The sequence below is a fragment of the Phasianus colchicus genome, chromosome 1 (assembly GCF_987193195.1).
Source record: "Phasianus colchicus chromosome 1, bPhaCol1.hap1.1, whole genome shotgun sequence".
NCBI lineage: Eukaryota > Metazoa > Chordata > Aves > Galliformes > Phasianidae > Phasianus > Phasianus colchicus.
The window spans coordinates 163,689,292-163,707,374 of NC_143436.1; the positions used below are offsets into that span (position 1 = coordinate 163,689,292).

Sequence of the window (18,083 nt, forward strand, 5' to 3'; positions counted from 1 at the left end):
ATGTTGGATGAGAAGTCAGACACAAATTGGATCTGTCATCATATCAGTCAATAATCATACTGGAAACTGAAACATAGAAGCAGGGTTATGGGCAGGACAATTGTGAACTTCTCTATTTACCGCTGCTGAAGCCTCAGCTACAATATTATATTTAGTTTGGAGGTTTGTTGTACATTAGTTATAGATGTGCAGCAGGGACTCCAGAGATGGCTAATGACTACAGTTTAGAAACAAGGGATATAAAGAAATATTGCTTGTAAGTTGTTAAAGCCAAGGCAGGATCTTCACTTAAAATATGTGTAGGAAAACTGGAAGAAGAAAGGGAATAATATATCCTTAATAGTGTTGGTTGTTACAGCAGTATGTAGTAGGTTTATGTTTTTCAGGAAAGAGATGCAGGTTAGATGATGGGAAGATTTTTCTAACAGTGGGAATAATAAAACAGTAGAATTGATTTATTCTAGGGAGATTAGGTACTCCTTGTATAATCAGCCATCTCTTTGAGCAGGCAAGGCTAATGCACTATTTGCTAGCAAAGCTGATTGTTTCATGGAAAGGCAGAATGCTGTGAGTAATCTCTGAAGGTTGTTTTCCTGCTTGTTCTATACATACATTGACCAAAATGTCCACAGCACTGTTGTGGATAGAATCTAGCATTTAAACATTGCAATTAGTGTGATATCTTGTTTTTAAGGATGCCTTTCTAATGAAAATTAACACTTGAATCTATCATATCACAGCTCTGTTATAGCCTAGCTAATAGCACGATTATCTGATCTCTGCTTTTACCGAGCAAGCCATCTGAAACAGCTCAAATGTGTGAGGTGGTTGGCTTTGTTTGTTTGTTTGTTTAAGAGGATAAATGCTAAGGAGTTGGTAACAAATATTTACCAAATTCATCTGCATTGCAGTTTTATGCTGAAAATTCTTAAGGCAAATGTTGGAAGGATTTGCTTTTTTTCTCAATAAATTTTTATTTGAGAAAAAGCTAAATAATGGTTTATTAAAATAGCTGGAGATGATGCAGGAAATCCATATAGCTTTTATAGTTTTCTATGAGGTCATGAATTCCTTTATTCCTTTTATTGATTTGTGTGTTGTTTTGAATATGAAGTCCTTCATGTCCTTGGCGGTCTTTCTTTTTTTTTCTACTGAAGTCATTCAGGCAATAATAGTGACCAAAACCATTCCAGTTCAGTTCTCATTAGTTTTTATACTGGTTTTGAATATTATTCAATGTTCTGAAAACAACTTTCTGAACCAGCTTTCACCCAGCTATTTTTAACAGCTGTGGAGATAATGAATCACTAGATGACGCTTTTAAGGCTTTATCTTTACTAATCAACTAAATGTCACCAGAGAATGCTATTGATATTGAAACTTAGTTGTCTGTTTTGCTAATTTACTAGAAGAAACAATAATTCTAGGCATAGAATAGGTATCCTTTTAGTCTGTGCAGAATTCCTAACAATTCCTAGACAGTTCAGGAGTTGGCATTAACCAGAATTTGATCATTGGGGATTCAGAATAAGACAGAGGCAGATTGGTTTTTTAAGATGAATCATAATGGTTACAAAATACATCTTCCCTTTTTCATTACAGGGAGCAGTACATAACAGGGAAGTTGGATACAAGCACATTGGTTCCAGCCATTCAAAACTTGAGTGTCTAGCAGACATTGCTGCATCTCCTGAGCTTGACATCTCAGGGCACTTTTGGAACTGTAGAGGAGTGCAGCAATGTTTGATCCCATGTCAGGTGGATCCAGATTTTTGCTCTCACCCTACCCAAGCTGTTTTGGCACATAGTTTGGACGTCAAGGGGAAATTCTTTACAGAGAGAGTGGTGAGGTACTGGAACAGGCTGCCCAGGGAGGTTGTGGATGCCCCGTCCCTGGAGGTGTTCAAGGCCAGATTGGATGGGGCCCTGGGCAGCCTGGTCTAGCATTAGGTGGGATGGTTGGTGGCCCTGCGTGTGGCAGGGGGGTTGGAGATTCATGATCCTTGAGGTCCCTTCCAACCCTGGCAATTCTGTGATTCTGTGATAGGTTATATAAATGAGTATCAAAGTACTCAGAACAGAAATGAATCTCTAAAGAAATTACACATTTTTATGACAGGGTAAGCTTTCTTTTTGCTCCAGCTGAGGAAGTTCTGTCCCCTGTCAACTCTCCATCAGCACACATCCACTTTTCCCCACACTCTTGCCAATGCAATAATGCTCAGGCTTGAGGCCAACTTACCACCAGTTAACAACTCATTGCACAAGAAACTGTTCCAAGTAGTAGTTCTGATCTGGTTATGCAGAGTGGAGGGAACTGAAGCTAGTCGAAGACATGTGAACTCTTCATTGTCTCTAATCCTTACTGGCTGAAATTAGTCTGGACGTATTAGATTTATTAATATGATTTTAAATTCGTAAGTACAATTCTACTTCAAAAAACATATTTTTTTACATTCTTTATTAACAGTGTTGATGTAAAAATTTGCTAATACTTGATAGGATGCTTTTAGTGGACATTTGACCTTGGCTGCAGGCAACTACATTAACAGTAACATGTATGAGGACAGTGTTTGAAGAACTATGTGTAATAGCTCCTACGTCATTTCTGATCTTAAAACTTGAGATTTTTGAAAATATTTTCACATGTAGTTTGGGAATGAGAAGAAGAAATAGTTTTTTGCCTGATCACTTTTACTTATTCAAAGATAAAATGGGTGAATTTTGAAATATTCTTTCAGAAATAATTAATGTCTAGTCCTTGCGAGTTACACTGATAGCTAACCTGAATAGAATTTGGCAAGCTATTCTCATGTGGCTTCATAGCTTGTTCACTGATAGATGTGTTTTTAATCATTTCATACCAAAAAAGAAGATTTCACTAGAGTAAATTGAAGATTAGAGTGAGACCTAATGAAGGCTAGTTTGTCTTAAATAATTCAGCAAACACTTAAAATGATCAATTCTATATTCAGCTGATGATTTCACCTGTATGTTCACATTGAGGATAACTCAGAACGTATTAATGTTTTCACTGCTGTCTAGAAAATATCTTAGTATATTTGAAGAGCTGTTCCTAATACTTAGTGCTTGATCACAGCCATTTCAGTTTGGTTGAAATCCTATAGTGGCAAAGTCTATAAGCACTGTGAGATATTTTAATTGTGTTAATTTCCATCTGTAGAATTTCTTTTGTAATCTTTACCTTTTCTGTTGTCTTTCTTCACATGTTAATGCTGCTTTTTCTTTTCAGTGTTCTCCATCAGCAATTTGAGCCTTCCCAAGAATGTTGTCAAAGATTGACTTAGCACTATACATCACCTGTGACAGTTAAAATATATATATGTCAACTTAAGCCACTTAAATAATTTGACTATAAAGGGAGAACATCCTTAACTCTTACAGTGTTGGTATCTTTTAATAGGCTTTTATAGGTGTCATTCTTCTATTCTATGCTGTCAAAACTATTTTGAATGCCTGTAGTGCAGCTAGCAAAATGTAAAGATAAGTAAAAAATAAATTGTCTTATGAAGTTATGATGTTACTTCAGATGTCTGGAAGTGGTGGTTGTTTCTTTTGGCAAGGGCATATTCTCTCTCAGTTTTCTTCTTGGCCGATCTCTCTACAACTTGAGATCAAGGAGATTATCTCTCTTGAATAGTCCTCATCTTTTGTCTCTACTGATCAGTAGTTCACATTGCAGATTCTTCTAAGTGTCTCAAGAACTTGTCTTGAATCTGATTTGATTCACACAGTGAAAATTTGTTTCTCTTCACACAACATTACTGATAAAAATTGGTGTTGTATTGTTTTCACTTAAGAAGCTTTATCAGATGTTTGTTTCCCATTATGATTCAGTGTAACTGAAAACTATCATGTGTTGGTGGACTGGATTTTCTTTTACCCATTGCACGGCAAATGAAAGCAATAACAGTGCCTTCAAGTGGGATACAGATACTATGGTGCAATAGCATGTAATAAAGAAGGAAAATTGGCTTGCTCCTTCTAACAACCAGCACCAGCTCAAGAAGAGTGTGATCTCTATCCAGAGAGACTCCTTTCTTGTCTGCTAACCCTTAAATGAGGGTGAGGAGGGATCTAGGCTCCACCTCTTTCAGTCACTCAGGTGCATTTCTTGCACTTGAACCCCTTTGGTTAGCCTTCTCACCTGGTGCTCAACCATTGGTTCAGGTTGTGACCTAGCAATTCCAGTGCACCCATATTGCAGCAACCGTATGGAATATGCTATGACAATTTGACAGTATTCATACTCGGGAGTGGCAGTTTCCTAAGAACAGAACAATTTTTCTGTAAGAGCCCTTAAAGTTTGTCTGGAATCTTGGGTCCAAGGAAGATGATATGAAAAGATGGTGTCTTTTACTGTGAAATAATTTCTGAGCTTAGACATTTTGGCTTGACTATGGAATATAGATTGCATTTGAAATTAAAAAATAAAATAAAATCTTGAAAAATTGTAACATTAATAGAAAAATGTTTTACACTTTAAAGAAGATGGCATTAAGCCACTAAATTTGATGTGGATTATACCATGTTTTTATCTCTCTGTTTATTTTCATCCCATCAGTAATCATGAAAGAATCAAAAAGAGTTATCCCCAAATTAGACTTTCTACGCTTTCTTGAATTATGCTGCTTTAAGACTGCAACTATACAGGAAAAGACAAACTTCTTTACGACTTTGTTTTCACTCTCAGCTTTTAGGAATAGATTGCACGCTTTCAACTCAACTTGAAACCATGTCATCCAGGTGGCTGATGCCACCTGTGTTGGTTGCAGCATTCCTTACTGCCTTCCAAAACATCCTTCCTGGCTTTGTGCAAAATCTCTTCCCATGCTAACAGTTTTTGATACCTGATATCTACATGTTTTACTATAGAGACTGTTCCCATTTTATCAGTGCTGAAAAGTTTTAAAGCATCTAAACTTTGGTGCCTAAGAAGAATAAATACTTGTATTGGGCTTTAGGAGAATTTGAATTTGGTTGGCAGCACGGCACAATACTTCTGCTTTATTAAAAATGTCAACAGCCTTTGTGAAACTGATTTTCATGTTCTGATTTGGACATCTTAAGAAATGGTATTTTGTTTTGATGTGATCAGTAGTGGATCTTGACGTATAGATGCTGAAAAACCTCTATGTTTTTTGGGGAAGTTTTCACTTTTCACCTACATTGTGATCTATTCACGTGACTGGCTAACAGGGCAGCTATGCTTAAATAATCTTGAATCTAGTCAGTATCTTAGATCTCTGTTGCTTGAACTGACTATGCAGATATTTCATGTATTCCAGCTTCGGACTTTAGAGCTCAGTGGAGCTGCATGTCCTTAGGGACTTGCTTTCCCTGGCACCATTTTGTAGAAGTGGGGGACTTTTCCCACTACGTGCAAGCTGTCTTTCAACAGCATCCGCATATGTGATATTTCAGGTCAAACTCTTTGCCACAGATTACCCATGTTTCCAAATGGACTAAGTAACCATATAGATAAATAATTTTTTTAATTGACTATTGACAAGACTACAGAAGATTTGCAGCAGAATGCTTTTTCTTATCACTACTGTTTTCATCATAGCCACATAATATCTTCCTGTCTAGGAAAATCAACTTGGATGACTCATTGAATCATTAGAGAAACTTATACTAAAAAGAATGTGCTAGAGATCTAGACTTTTTTTTTTTTTTTTTTTAAATATATGTCATGCCTGTCACATCAAGGACATCATAATCATCTGCTCTCGTGGTCTGTTATCACTGTATATTGCTTAAACCATTACAAATGGTGTCAAATTCTACTTTTATGTTGGAGTAAGTATGGTTCAACCTCATAGAAAATACTACGTCTGCTGTCATGATTTTCAGATATTTCCATTGACACTATGATCACCTGTCCATATCTTCATGGCTTGTATATTGAGACACTAAAAGTAATAGCATTAGGAAGTATGAAGTACTTTTAGAACTAATTTATCAGATTTTTCCATCTGGAAGAGATCTATCCCTTTGACTTTTAGAAACTTTTCTTCATTTGATTTGATATTATGTTATTCTAACTGAAATTACTCAATTACTTCTACAGTTGACTTCTGGTATAAATATATTTATTTTTGTCATCTGCCTGAAATAGAGGTTTCATAGAAGACCTTTCCTATGTTAAACTCTGACTTGGTTTCCTATTAGGAAATCTTTTCAGTCTGGTGATATCTGCTCCATATGTAGCTTTTAATGAAAATAGTTTTCAGATGGCTGTTAAGCCTGCTAAAAATAGAATTAATTTCTAAACTTCTTGGTCTTGGATGTTTCCGTTGTAGGGAAATGAGTCCTAATTCAAAAAAATGAGTCCTAACTCAACTCTGAGAAGGGAAAGCTGTGTCTCCATTCCATTTTGATCAAGTTGTCAGTAAATCTGTCCATCTGTGTATCTTTCATACCCTAAACAAACAAAAAAGCCTCTCTGTGTCCAGACTGAATAACAGTCAACAACAACATCAACAAAAAACCTGTACGTAATCTACTAGTTTAGGATTCCATGTATTGTTAAGGCACAATTGACTTCAACTTTGCCTTTAGAAAGGAGAATATGACTATCAGAAAGAAAGTCTTAAAGAATTTGTTGTATTGGTGGGAAAGCAGGGATAGGAAAAAATGAAGGAAGACACTCATGGAGGCACTTGACACTAGTGTTTCTTCCATGCATTCAGAACTGAAGAGCAAAGTGGCAAAAAATGATTTCTTCTGTGAAGGAGGGAAAAATTAAGGTGTATATATAGTGCCTAGTGGGGATAAAAGGTGTGAGAAGTACACTGGAAGCTAGGGAGATTTAATTTATTGAATATATTCCATGTTCTTTGATTTAAAGTATTAATAAAATTCACAATCTTGTCTGGATACAGGAAAAAATGTGTATAGCATCTCTAGGGTAGGAATTCAGGGACTGAAGTCATACAGGAAGAGTGAAACTTCTGTTGAAAATCCCTGACTAGTAAAGAGTAGAGGAAGTAAGTCTTTTGCATATGATCTAAAGAAGCTACTCTTTTCCTAGGAGTGTTCTGCTTTACCTAATTTAACTGTATAAAGTCTAGTGGGGTATGAATACTGGCATATAATAATGCACATTATATTAAGTGTTTCATAGCAGAGATTTTTCAGAACTGTTGTTTTTCTACAAGTTTAGATTAAGCTTTTATTGAAATCAGCTTTTAAATATTTGTACCAGAAAATGTGATTTGTCTTGTTTTGGTACATCCTGAGTTATACAGAATTTGTGAACTACTTTTATTACTTTGCAACTACTGGGTCATAAACTTGGATTAGTTTTATAGGATTTGGTATATGAGTTGACAGATATGATATATGATGACACTTTATCATTTATTGCTTACACATACTAGTTATTGGGAAAGGATGGGGGCAGTTCACATTAACCACAAGATGGGATTTCAGTTGCTTACCCAAGTGTCTCTCATTCATTCGTTCATTTGCTATCAGTTATAGCAGATATATTGCTTCTTCAAGCCTGTCACACCAATAAATCATTTCAGATTGTATGCATTTGTACAGTGTAGCATGAATTTTAAAGGAAATCTCCTATTTTCTTTTCAATCAGATGAGCAACGTGAAGAGACTACGGCCACGGCTCACTGCTATTCTTTTTAAGCTTCAGTTTGAGGAGCAGGTGAACAACATCAAACCTGACATCATGGCTGTCAGTGCTGCTTGTGAAGAGATAAAAAAGAGTAAAAGCTTCAGCAAGCTGCTAGAACTAGTACTGTTAATGGGAAACTACATGAATGCGGGTTCTCGGAATGCACAGACCTTTGGATATAATCTCAGCTCTCTCTGTAAAGTGAGTTTTGAAATGTCCATGTTGAGTATTACATTCACTTCTTTATTTGTTTTTATTGCACTTCCTAAATATTTTGATGTTTTTTCTGCAGTTAGTTATTTGTATTTATTTTTTCTTCTTAATTCTAAACATTAGATGATGATTTGAACAATACAGAGATTATCTGTGTTCAGTTGTCTTGTGACTGGCTTGCATTTAAACTTTCAGAATATTTCATATTGAGGAAATTATAATAAAAACCAAAACAAACTAAAGCTATGGAAGGACTGTATCAATGTGATCCTGGTTGTACTGTAGATTTACATGTCTGAACACTTCTAAGATTTTAATCTGTTATGAGATAGTTATGATTTCTCTTTCTTATAACATTTTTCCTTATCTGTTTTCCTTTTATTGTTGCTCAGCTTCATTAGTTTCCTGCTGCTTCTAATTTTCCTCATGTAAAACTTGAAAGAGTGACAATGTAATGCAAGAAGACATCTATTCTTTCCTGTGTCTTAACTTAAAAACAATTTTAAGCCCAATTGGCTAACCTTTATTTGGTGCTATGGTTTTTTTCCCCATCACCACCATTAGTCATTTCACACAAATTGGCACTTCATTTTGTGGTGTCACAGCTTTGCATGGCTGTTCCAGAACATGGCTTGTCTTTTGTGTTACTGTTGCCACTGCTGAAATGCACCACTCACTACCTCACTGTCCTAACACCCACTGTTTGGTCTTTAAGAACATTCAGCAAGCATCAATGAATGTCAGTGGGTGCCATTTTTTTACACATGGAGTTCAGTGGCACACTTTGGCTTTATATGCACTTCTATGTCAGATGCCATTTTGTCACCATCCCTTAACTACCTCCTACTGCCAGTGTATAACAACAAACTGTAATAAGGGAATATTGTCAGGAAGGTTTGACCTCTACTGCCATGCCACCAACATCCACTTTCGATGATGTGGGCCAACGTAATAACATAGAAGGTACTCGTTATTTTTGCTTCCACATACATACATGCATGCATACATACATACATACATATATATACATATAATATATTCTGTATGTGGACCAAGACAATTCCTCTTTACTCAGTGCATCTCAATTAAGGCAAAAGGTTGGAACTCACACTCTAGGATCTCAGTAATCAACATATTTTCAGATTTTTTCCCCTCCAGCAGTGTAGCGTAGCCTCCTCTAGAGCTAGATAACCTGTAAGCTTGCAGATCTAACTAACTTGCTTGTCCTATGCATTTAATACCAGCGCACTGTAAGGTAAGCCACGACCTAAAGTCAGTTCTTCCTATGTAGAGCAGTTCAAGCTCTATTTTTATTTACTATACCTTAAATTATTTATGCAAGATCATTCTTTCCACATTTATTCTGCTTTGCAAAATGCTTGTGATAACTGTCTTCATATTGTTATGGAGACTGAACAGCGTGTGTTAGCACAGTGAAACAGTTGGTGGTATGTTTCAGCAATGGCAACAGCTACATGAAAAAGAATCCACAATCCAGACAGCCATGCAGATATTTTCAAGCATGGTATGCAGGCTTTTGTTCATCGCTGGTGAAAATATATAGTTAATGGTATGGGTATGTAAGCAAATAGTGTTTTGTACCTGAGAATTTACTCTATCAATTAGGTTATTATGCTCTTTGTATCTGTTCTGTTTTCCATTAACTTAAGTAGGAGGCATTATTTTTGGAGCAACCTATGTAGTTAACTTGTTAGGAATTGGGTTTCTTAGAATCATGGAATAATTCGGGTTGAAATGGATGTCAGTAGACCCCTAATCTTCTGTTCAGGAAAAATACTGATTGCTACTAATAGACTATTAGTGAATTAGATATAAAGCTATAAGCCATTACAGAAAAAGGTAATTCTCTCCTTATAATCAAAATGCCTAGTATGGTGTAATTTTGATATTATGTCACATCATATGATTAGAAATGGTGATACAATTTTGTGTCTTTCAGGACTTCTTTAATAATACATAATCATATATTATAGTATTTGATATATTTCATTTACTTAAGAAATACACAAATAAAAAATAAAGTTCAAATGGCAAAGTTTCCATACATATTTGATTTGGCGTTGCTTCATACTGATTGTTTGTAAATGCCAGACCGTGCTGGTTAAAAACTTCTTTTCTTGAATGAGGTAATGCTGTCTTAATGGTAGTTGGGAAGTATTGGGAAGCTATTTAGGAAGTACGTGAGTGCCAAGCCTTCATTAGTTATGAAACTGTGTCTTGAAACACAGAGGTAAAAGTATGTATGTGTAATTTTTTGTATTTTTCTGAGCAGTGTGTTCTGTCTTAGTTAATATATAATCCCTTCTGTTCTGAGAATAATAAACCGGTTCAATCGTTACAAAAAAATGAGTGTTAAATTGAAAGATGATCCCACCCAAACCACTACTTCTTGACTGAAAAACTATGAGGCTACCAATTGCAGACTGCTTGGTGTTCTGCTCAGCATTTTTCAGTAAGATCTCACAGTAAGGTTGCTGTTCTTCTCTTTTTTGACTATGCATGAGAAACTCAAGAAGTTATCCACTTTGCAAAGATAAACCCATATCTTGACTTCTTCCTACATCATGAAGAATTGAAATGTAAATAAGTCTGCTATGTATACTGAGAAGAGAGATATGATATTGGTGTGCTAATGGTAATTTATTAAATACTGATATATTAAACATAAATGCATTTTATTACCCCAGTATTTTTAAAACTAGCTTTTTATAATTATATATATTTTAAACTGAGTCTCATTGTAGAAATTGTGTGATGTTCCAACAGTAGAGATACTTATTGCTGCGAATCTCAATAGAGTAGAATTAATTTATTTTATTATGCTACATGCAGTAGTGACCCTAATTTTTTTTTGGTTTTTTTTTTGTATATATGAGTTTCATTTTCTGTTTATTTTGAAAATTGTCTCACATTATTATTAACATACTTGTGTAAAGGAAAAAAATGGAGGTGCATAGCTCGTCAGATTTATTGTTTGTATCATCTTGATCTTAGAAAATAATTGATGACTTTCAACAAGAAGGTATGAAATGCCAACTTGATTGTTAAGCACCATTCAGAATTCTCTGTTTCAGTTTGACACTATGGAAAAGCAAACAGTATACATTTATCTGATTTTCTGATTTTTATATCAAGCCAATCAGATGGCTACAACAAAAACATATAACTGAATACTTGCTTATTGTTAGTTGTTAGTATTTTTACATACATAGATACAAGTTCTAAACTGATCAGGCTTGAAATCATATTTGTAGATACAAATGATTCAGACAGAAAATTTTATGCTTAACAATTTTGGAAGTCTAACTTTTTGAACATTCCTGTCTGTGAACTGAACTAGGACTTGTGCAGATTGAGATTGTAGCTTACACTTCTTGCATGCTGTTAAGCCAGAGTTAGCATCACAGGTAAGGAATCATCCCGTGGAGTGTATATTTACATCATTTATTGATAAATTTTGCAGATTTAGCTCTGAATTGTCTGTTTACATTATCATAAATCTGATCGTGATTTCCCAGACACTGATACATTGCTTAAATAATTATATTTTAAAAGAGAAACATATATTATTTCTTAGAAATGAACTCAAATATTTCATAGAAAAAATATTTAATTCTTATTTTTATCAAGAATGGAAATAAGAATCCATTACTTCAGGTTTTCGCTAAGAACTGTTCCAGTTCAACAGCTTGTTCTTACCTTTTTTCTTATTCACAATTAGCAATATATATTAATTACCAAAATATTCAGAGGCAATCTTATCCTCAGTGTTTTAACACTTTTTTTTTTTTCTTGCCTAGCTAAAAGACACGAAGTCAGCAGATCAAAAAACAACACTGCTCCATTTTCTTGTAGAAGTGTGTGAAGAAAACTATCAAGATGTCCTGAATTTTGTTGAGGATTTTCAGCATTTGGATAAAGCTAGTAAAGGTTTGTATAACTAATTCTGAGTGTCTTGCAGTACTTTTTTTTCCTGTGAGATGATGCTTGTTTTATACTAATATTATTAGAATGCACATTATTGGTATAAATCATTGATCAGTAACTTTTGCTCATGCAAGTGTTCTTGAATATAGTATATCATTCTGTCCTTTTTAATTTCCCATAATACTTTTTCTAACATATCCTTTAGATTCAGTTTCCAGAAGAGATTTCTTTTAGAAGTTCCTTTCTGTTAAAAGATCTTAAATCACTTTCAACTTTCAGTCTGATCATGTGGTTGGCAACCTTGCCCACAGCATTGGGGTTGGAACTAGATGATCCTTGATGTCTATTCCAACCAAGGCATTCTATGATTCCATGATTACTGGGTGTCTTTTTGTTCAGAAATGCAGAAAGGCTATGGCCTGGTCATACTTTCTTGGTGGGTGAATGATGTTCCCATCCCTACAATTCTGAGTATGTTTTTATCTGAGACCCATTGTGATGCCTCATCTATTCTAAGATCACACCCTTCACCTTACTTCCACCTTCCAGCTTCACTGGTCCCTGATACTGTTCCAGAGTTCCGTATTCCCATCCTATACCTGTCAAATTTTGCCATCCAACCCCACCCCACCTTCACTATTGTTTTTCCTATCCACAGAGATAGACCTAGTAGAGTTAATAAGTAGTAAATCAAACTTAGGGCCCTTCTGTGGCTTATCTTCTACTCCAAATTTCCACCCAATTTGAAATTGTCCAATGTAGTGCTACTATCCCATAAACCAACACTCTCCCTTCTCCTCTAGGGAGAGCCGTACATATCCAGCAAGATCTGTTGAGAGCTTGGCCAATTTTCTCAGTCATTCTCAAGTAACTATTTTCTTGCCAAGCTGTGACTGCTACTACAATCACACTGATTGTCATCAAAGTCTTATATGTGCTTTTGAATCCTGATTTTCAATGGTCCTTCCTCTTCTGCTGTTCACTGTGGTCTGGGTGGATATGATGTATCCACAGTGTCAGTCCTTCTAGTTTAGCTGTTGTGTGGGTGGTTAGAAGTAGTTGGTAGGGTCCTTCCCACTTCGGTTCCAAAGGTGAATCTGAGAGCGATTTAACATAAACATTGTCGCCTGGTAATACATCACACACTGGATCATCCAGGCCTCGTGCCCTGGTACCAAATACTATTTTCTCAATTTTCTTTAACTGCTTTGCCGAGCTGACCATATACTCACTCAACACCTCATCCCCTGCCTGTATAGAGACTCCCTTTTTTACAGTATAACATCACCCATAAAAAATCTCATATGGACTTAATCCTTCCTTGGTTTTGGGTTTTGTCTGAATTCTTAAAAGTGCCAGAGGCAGTGCCTGCGGCCATAGAATCCCAGCCTCTTGACCAAGTTTTACTATTTGTAATTTGATCAAATGATTCATTTTCTCCACCTGACCCATCATCTTTTTTCCAGTTTCCTGTACAGTATTACCTTTCTGTATAATATATTGTATAATAGCCATTGGTAGATTTACATCATGCTGTTTTCCTTGTGTTTGAGCAATCCTTGCTCTTTTCAGATGGTTTGAATCTTCAATCTTGAATATTGAGTACTAGTGCAGCCACTGCCCTCAAGCACCCTGGCCATCCCTTACTTACTTCATCAAGCTGTTTGGAGAAGTGTGCCACTGCCCTTCGATAGGGTCCAAGGTTCTGGGCAAGAACTCACAGGGCTATTCCTTGTTTTTCATGCAAGAACAGCCAAAAGGGTTTGGTCATGTCTGGTAGCCCCAAAGCACGGGGCCTTCATGAGTTCTTGTTTCAACTGAGGGAATACCCTCCTTGCCTCCCCATTTCATATATTATTTTGGCTTTACCAGCAGTCTGTAGCTGTGTATCCACAGTCAGCACCATCCTGTCATTCCTGGGAACGTATGGAGTTCCTTGGCAGTTTGTGGCTTAGGGGTTTGGCAGGTGGCTTCTTTCCTGACAGTCCTTAATGTTTGAAGTCCAGCTGTAATCTCATATTCCAAATATGTCACTTGCTATGGAATTATTTGTGCTTTCTGTTGAGAAACTTGATAATCATTTAAACCAAGAAATTCAGCAAACTCAGAGTCCGTTGCACACAGTCCTCTTCTGTTTCCATGGCATTTACGTATACTACAGTAAAATTCTACCCTGGAATAGAGGAACCCAAGTCTCAGCCTCACAAGTTGACCAGCTCTCAAAAATCATTGAGCTGTTCTCACAACCCTGGGTAATGCTGTCGAGATTAACTGAGTCTTTCCTCCCTGTATTAGGGTTTTCCTATTCAAAGGCAAATAACCTTAGGCTTCCGTTGGCCAAACCAGGCATCCTTCAAATCCAGAAGGTAAACTCCACCTACTAATTCCTTAATTTGGTTAATAAAGTGTATGGATTTGCCACCATTGAGTGTATGCATTCAACAATTCTTTACTTGCCCTCAAATCTTGCACCAAACTATAGCATCTTGTACCAACTATAGCTATAGTTGGATTGTATTTGAATTCATATTCAGTTAGTAATCCAGATTCCAAAAAATTATCTGTTATTTCTTTTATCCTTCTACAATCACATATCCTCAAAGGGCACTGCTTTACCCTGACAGGGCTAACTCTTGCTTTTAACTTAACTGCTATTTAGGGCTGCAGTTTTGGTTCTGACAGGTATCCCTGATATCCACACTCCTAAGCATACCTTATTTAAGATTTCTGTAACTTTTGGAGATACAACCTTGTTTCTCCCAGTATGTGTTAAAGTCAAACTTACAATTTTCAATCAGTTAATATTGTTTGACCATTAGCTCCAGTTTTACTGAATTTAATCTCTGCATTTATTTGTTATAACAGATCTTGCCAGAGTAACCTGGCATGTACAAGAATTTATGTATTCCTACTTGTTTTCTCAGCCTATATTTAATTGATCCCAAAAGTAAGCCTTTTCTTATTGGGCAGTAGCACCTACTACTGTTACAAAATCACCTATGGGTGGTAAGAGGCACCTGTATCCATCAGAAGATAAACCTCTTTTTCCTGCTTCCCTAGCTGCAATTTAACCAGTGGATCTGCTAGGGTATACTTCCCAGGTTCCCATCCTTCAGCTTTGCAGTCAGAGACAGTTCCCTCTTACTCAGCTTGGTAGGATTTCTCCACCAGTGTCCCGTTTCCCTTCAGTTTGCACACTGCTTTCCGTTCCAGTGGGGTGGAGCCCTCCCTGTGTTCTTCCAGCCCCCCCCCCCCACCTCTCTCTGAGGGGATCTCTGGGTCCCACGGCCCTAAGCTAGTGCCACAGTGCCATTTTTGTTTTTTCGCTCACCTTTCTTCGGTCCTGACAATCCTGTTACGCCCTGCTCATCTTTGCCTTCCTCAGCCTGTGTCCTTACAAACTTTTTCACTTTCCAAACTCTCATCATTACATAAACTATTAATATCATATTTCAGTTCATATTAATATCATATTAATATCAGAGGCTTCCAGTGCTAACACTGGGATTTGGGGATTCCTAGATCTCTACAGATGAAGGCTACTCTCACTTCTAGTGCCCTATCCTCTCCACCTCCCCCTTTTCAAGTAATGATGTTTACAGCAGCAGTCTCTGTCCCTGGCTCTTTCTCTCACACCAAGTTCTGCTCGTGGGGGAATGTGTGGGGGGGTTGCTCTGATGCCAGCACAGATAAACTCACTTTCTTTTTAACCCTTTTTTCCTTTGTACACTATTCCACTATTCGTACCCTCAGTTACATTTCCACATACCTTCAATTATACCTCTGTATACCATTAACAATTACACTTTCTTATACCATCAAAACACCTTGTCCCATTCCCTTCAAAACCCACAAATCAAACAATACAGTTCTTCAGTTTCCATAAACACCTTTAATACCATATAGCATTCCCCTTACAATCTGTATCCTTTGGTTATAAACACCTCGCTACAAAACTAGTACTGATTGACCCATCTCCCTCATGCACCTCCTCGCAAGCAGAACACAATATTACATAAACAAGTTGACACTCATTCCCTGAATGGAATGGGAATCTCTCTATGGGTTCGTCGTCCCCATTCATAAATTCAAAAGCATAAAGGCAGACAGTCAGACAACGATCATTGTTATACTCCGCACTCACCCTGCAGCTGTGCCGCATCTCAAGTATTCAACACATTCACTCACAATCACACATAATGCTGGCTTTACACTTTACCAAATCAGAACTCCAGACTCCTTTTGAATGTTTTGATAGCAATTACTCAAATACACGGTACTGAACACTTACAACAGATGGTGATAATAATAATACAACCTATAACTCCCACGATATAATTTGACAAGATACCCACTGTTACCAGTCTCTAAGGGAGAGCTATTGCTCTTTCCTCATGTACGACTTACAAGTCCGCTTCATACAAACTTCCCCAAGGAGTCTCCGTACCTCAGCCAGCAACCTAACCTTGTGAGCTCACATACTCGGGGTAGGTAGGAAGGAGCATGCATTCATACCCCGCATAGGACGTCTCCTCACAACTTACGGGCTCCCCCTTTCCATACACATGCCTGGTCCACCGATGGATGGTCCCACAGTGATCGGGTGAGGAAGGGGACTCCTTCCAAGAAACCTTGGGGCATGCCAAAGGTGTCACCCCTCTCAGCCAGTCCCGCAGCCAAACAGAGGTTGTCCTGTCGGGGGTGGCAACCTGACATGAGGAATAAAACTCTGTAACCAAGTAAGATTACAAAGCAGGTATGGTTTATTCAGTGTTGCACATATGCTGGGTGCAAGTGGGATAGATCCACCTAACTTGCACACCATGAAGAAAAAGCATGCTACATGTATAGGCCAAACTAATACGTAATCAGTTTTTTCCAGGAATTCGGATACATATTCATTAGATTTCCGAGAATGCATTATCATGCAGACCCCCCTCCCCCTCGCGTGTGCATAGTGAATGGTGTGGGTCTCTTCCTGTTGGTCATGGGATGAAGAAACAGTCTTCTTTGCTGTAAACTTACGACTTGTGGGAGGGGAAGCACCCAAAACCAGTTTCTGCTTGCCCTGTGGACATCTAATCACCTCACTGCCAGATGTCCTTGGGCTGTTCTCAGACCTTTATCTTTATGGCCTTCATCCCCCTCATTATCCCAGGCCCAGCCATCCCTTATTTTTCTAACAAGCTCTACATTCTTGCTTTTATAAACTATCTCTAACTACCCCTCCTTGTCCTTAGTCCCCGTGAAGCCCTTTTCTCACTTTTACTCTTTTACTATGGGGCCCTTCTCACCCTTCAATTCCCCGTCCTTAGTCCCCGTCCTTAGTCCCTGTGAAGCCCTTTTCTCACTTTTACTCTTTTACTATGGGGCCCTTCTCACCCTTCAATTCCATCATTCCATCTCTTTTTTCTAAACATGGATTTGAACAATTTTCTCTTCCTTGCCTGTATATTCCTCATACAACAGTAGTCTTGAAAGTCTGGAAAAATAAATTCCTCTTTTTACTTCTTCATAATCAAGTGTAGAATGTGGTAAATCTCAATATAAAGAGCAGCAGCATATTTTTTACTTTGAAGTTCTGAATGAGTTTTTTTTCTGCATGTTATGTCACAGATTAAATAATTTAAATTGACTAAGCATGGAGTTTGAAGTTGATACCACCTCAGCACTATTTAACTCTTGCAGGAAGAAGATTGGATGGGCTGTCTCAGTTAATCATTTTCTAGTTTACATCACTTTGGAGAATATCACTATTTATCTGTATTGCTTTATTCAGAATCATTCTTATGAGTCATTCAGTCTCCAAGAAAGAAATGATAGCTTTGCAAAAACTGTTCCTGGCAGAGAAATCTTGAGGTAGTGGTCATCCACATTGAGTTTGGTTTCTGTTATCACAATTCTTAGAGTTTCCAATTGTGGTTAGTGTATTATAACCACTTAGAAGTTCAGCTATATTTAAACATCTGTCAGAAACAAACAGGGAAGGAACACTCATCTGTTTCCAAAGACCTAAGTTCACAGGAAAGACTCCACAGAGGAGAAATCTCCAGAAAGAAATCCTTTTCTAGCAGCAGTCAGCCCTTAAATGGGGCCTAGGAGAGGTGGAGTTAGGCTCCACCCCTTCCAGTGACACAGGTGAATTGCCTTCACCTGTGCTCCGATGGCTGACTCAGTCCTTGACTCAACAGTTCTCATACATATATCTTTGCCAAATTGGGATTTGTATATACTGGTTTCATTACCTGCAATGTTCTGTTTT

General features: G+C 37.3%; 1 protein-coding gene across 3 annotated transcripts in view; it reads left to right on the top strand.

Moving 5' to 3' along the window:
* Window positions 1-18,083, top strand: part of DIAPH3 (diaphanous related formin 3) — a 233,416-nt gene that overhangs the window by 113,490 nt on the left and 101,843 nt on the right. For all 3 annotated transcript variants that reach the window (XM_090131181.1, XM_090131192.1, XM_090131188.1), the window contains 2 exons: window positions 7,622-7,861; window positions 11,695-11,824. In XM_090131181.1, the coding sequence (XP_089987307.1) occupies window positions 7,622-7,861; window positions 11,695-11,824 (370 nt within the window). The remainder of the gene's footprint in view (window positions 1-7,621; window positions 7,862-11,694; window positions 11,825-18,083) is intronic.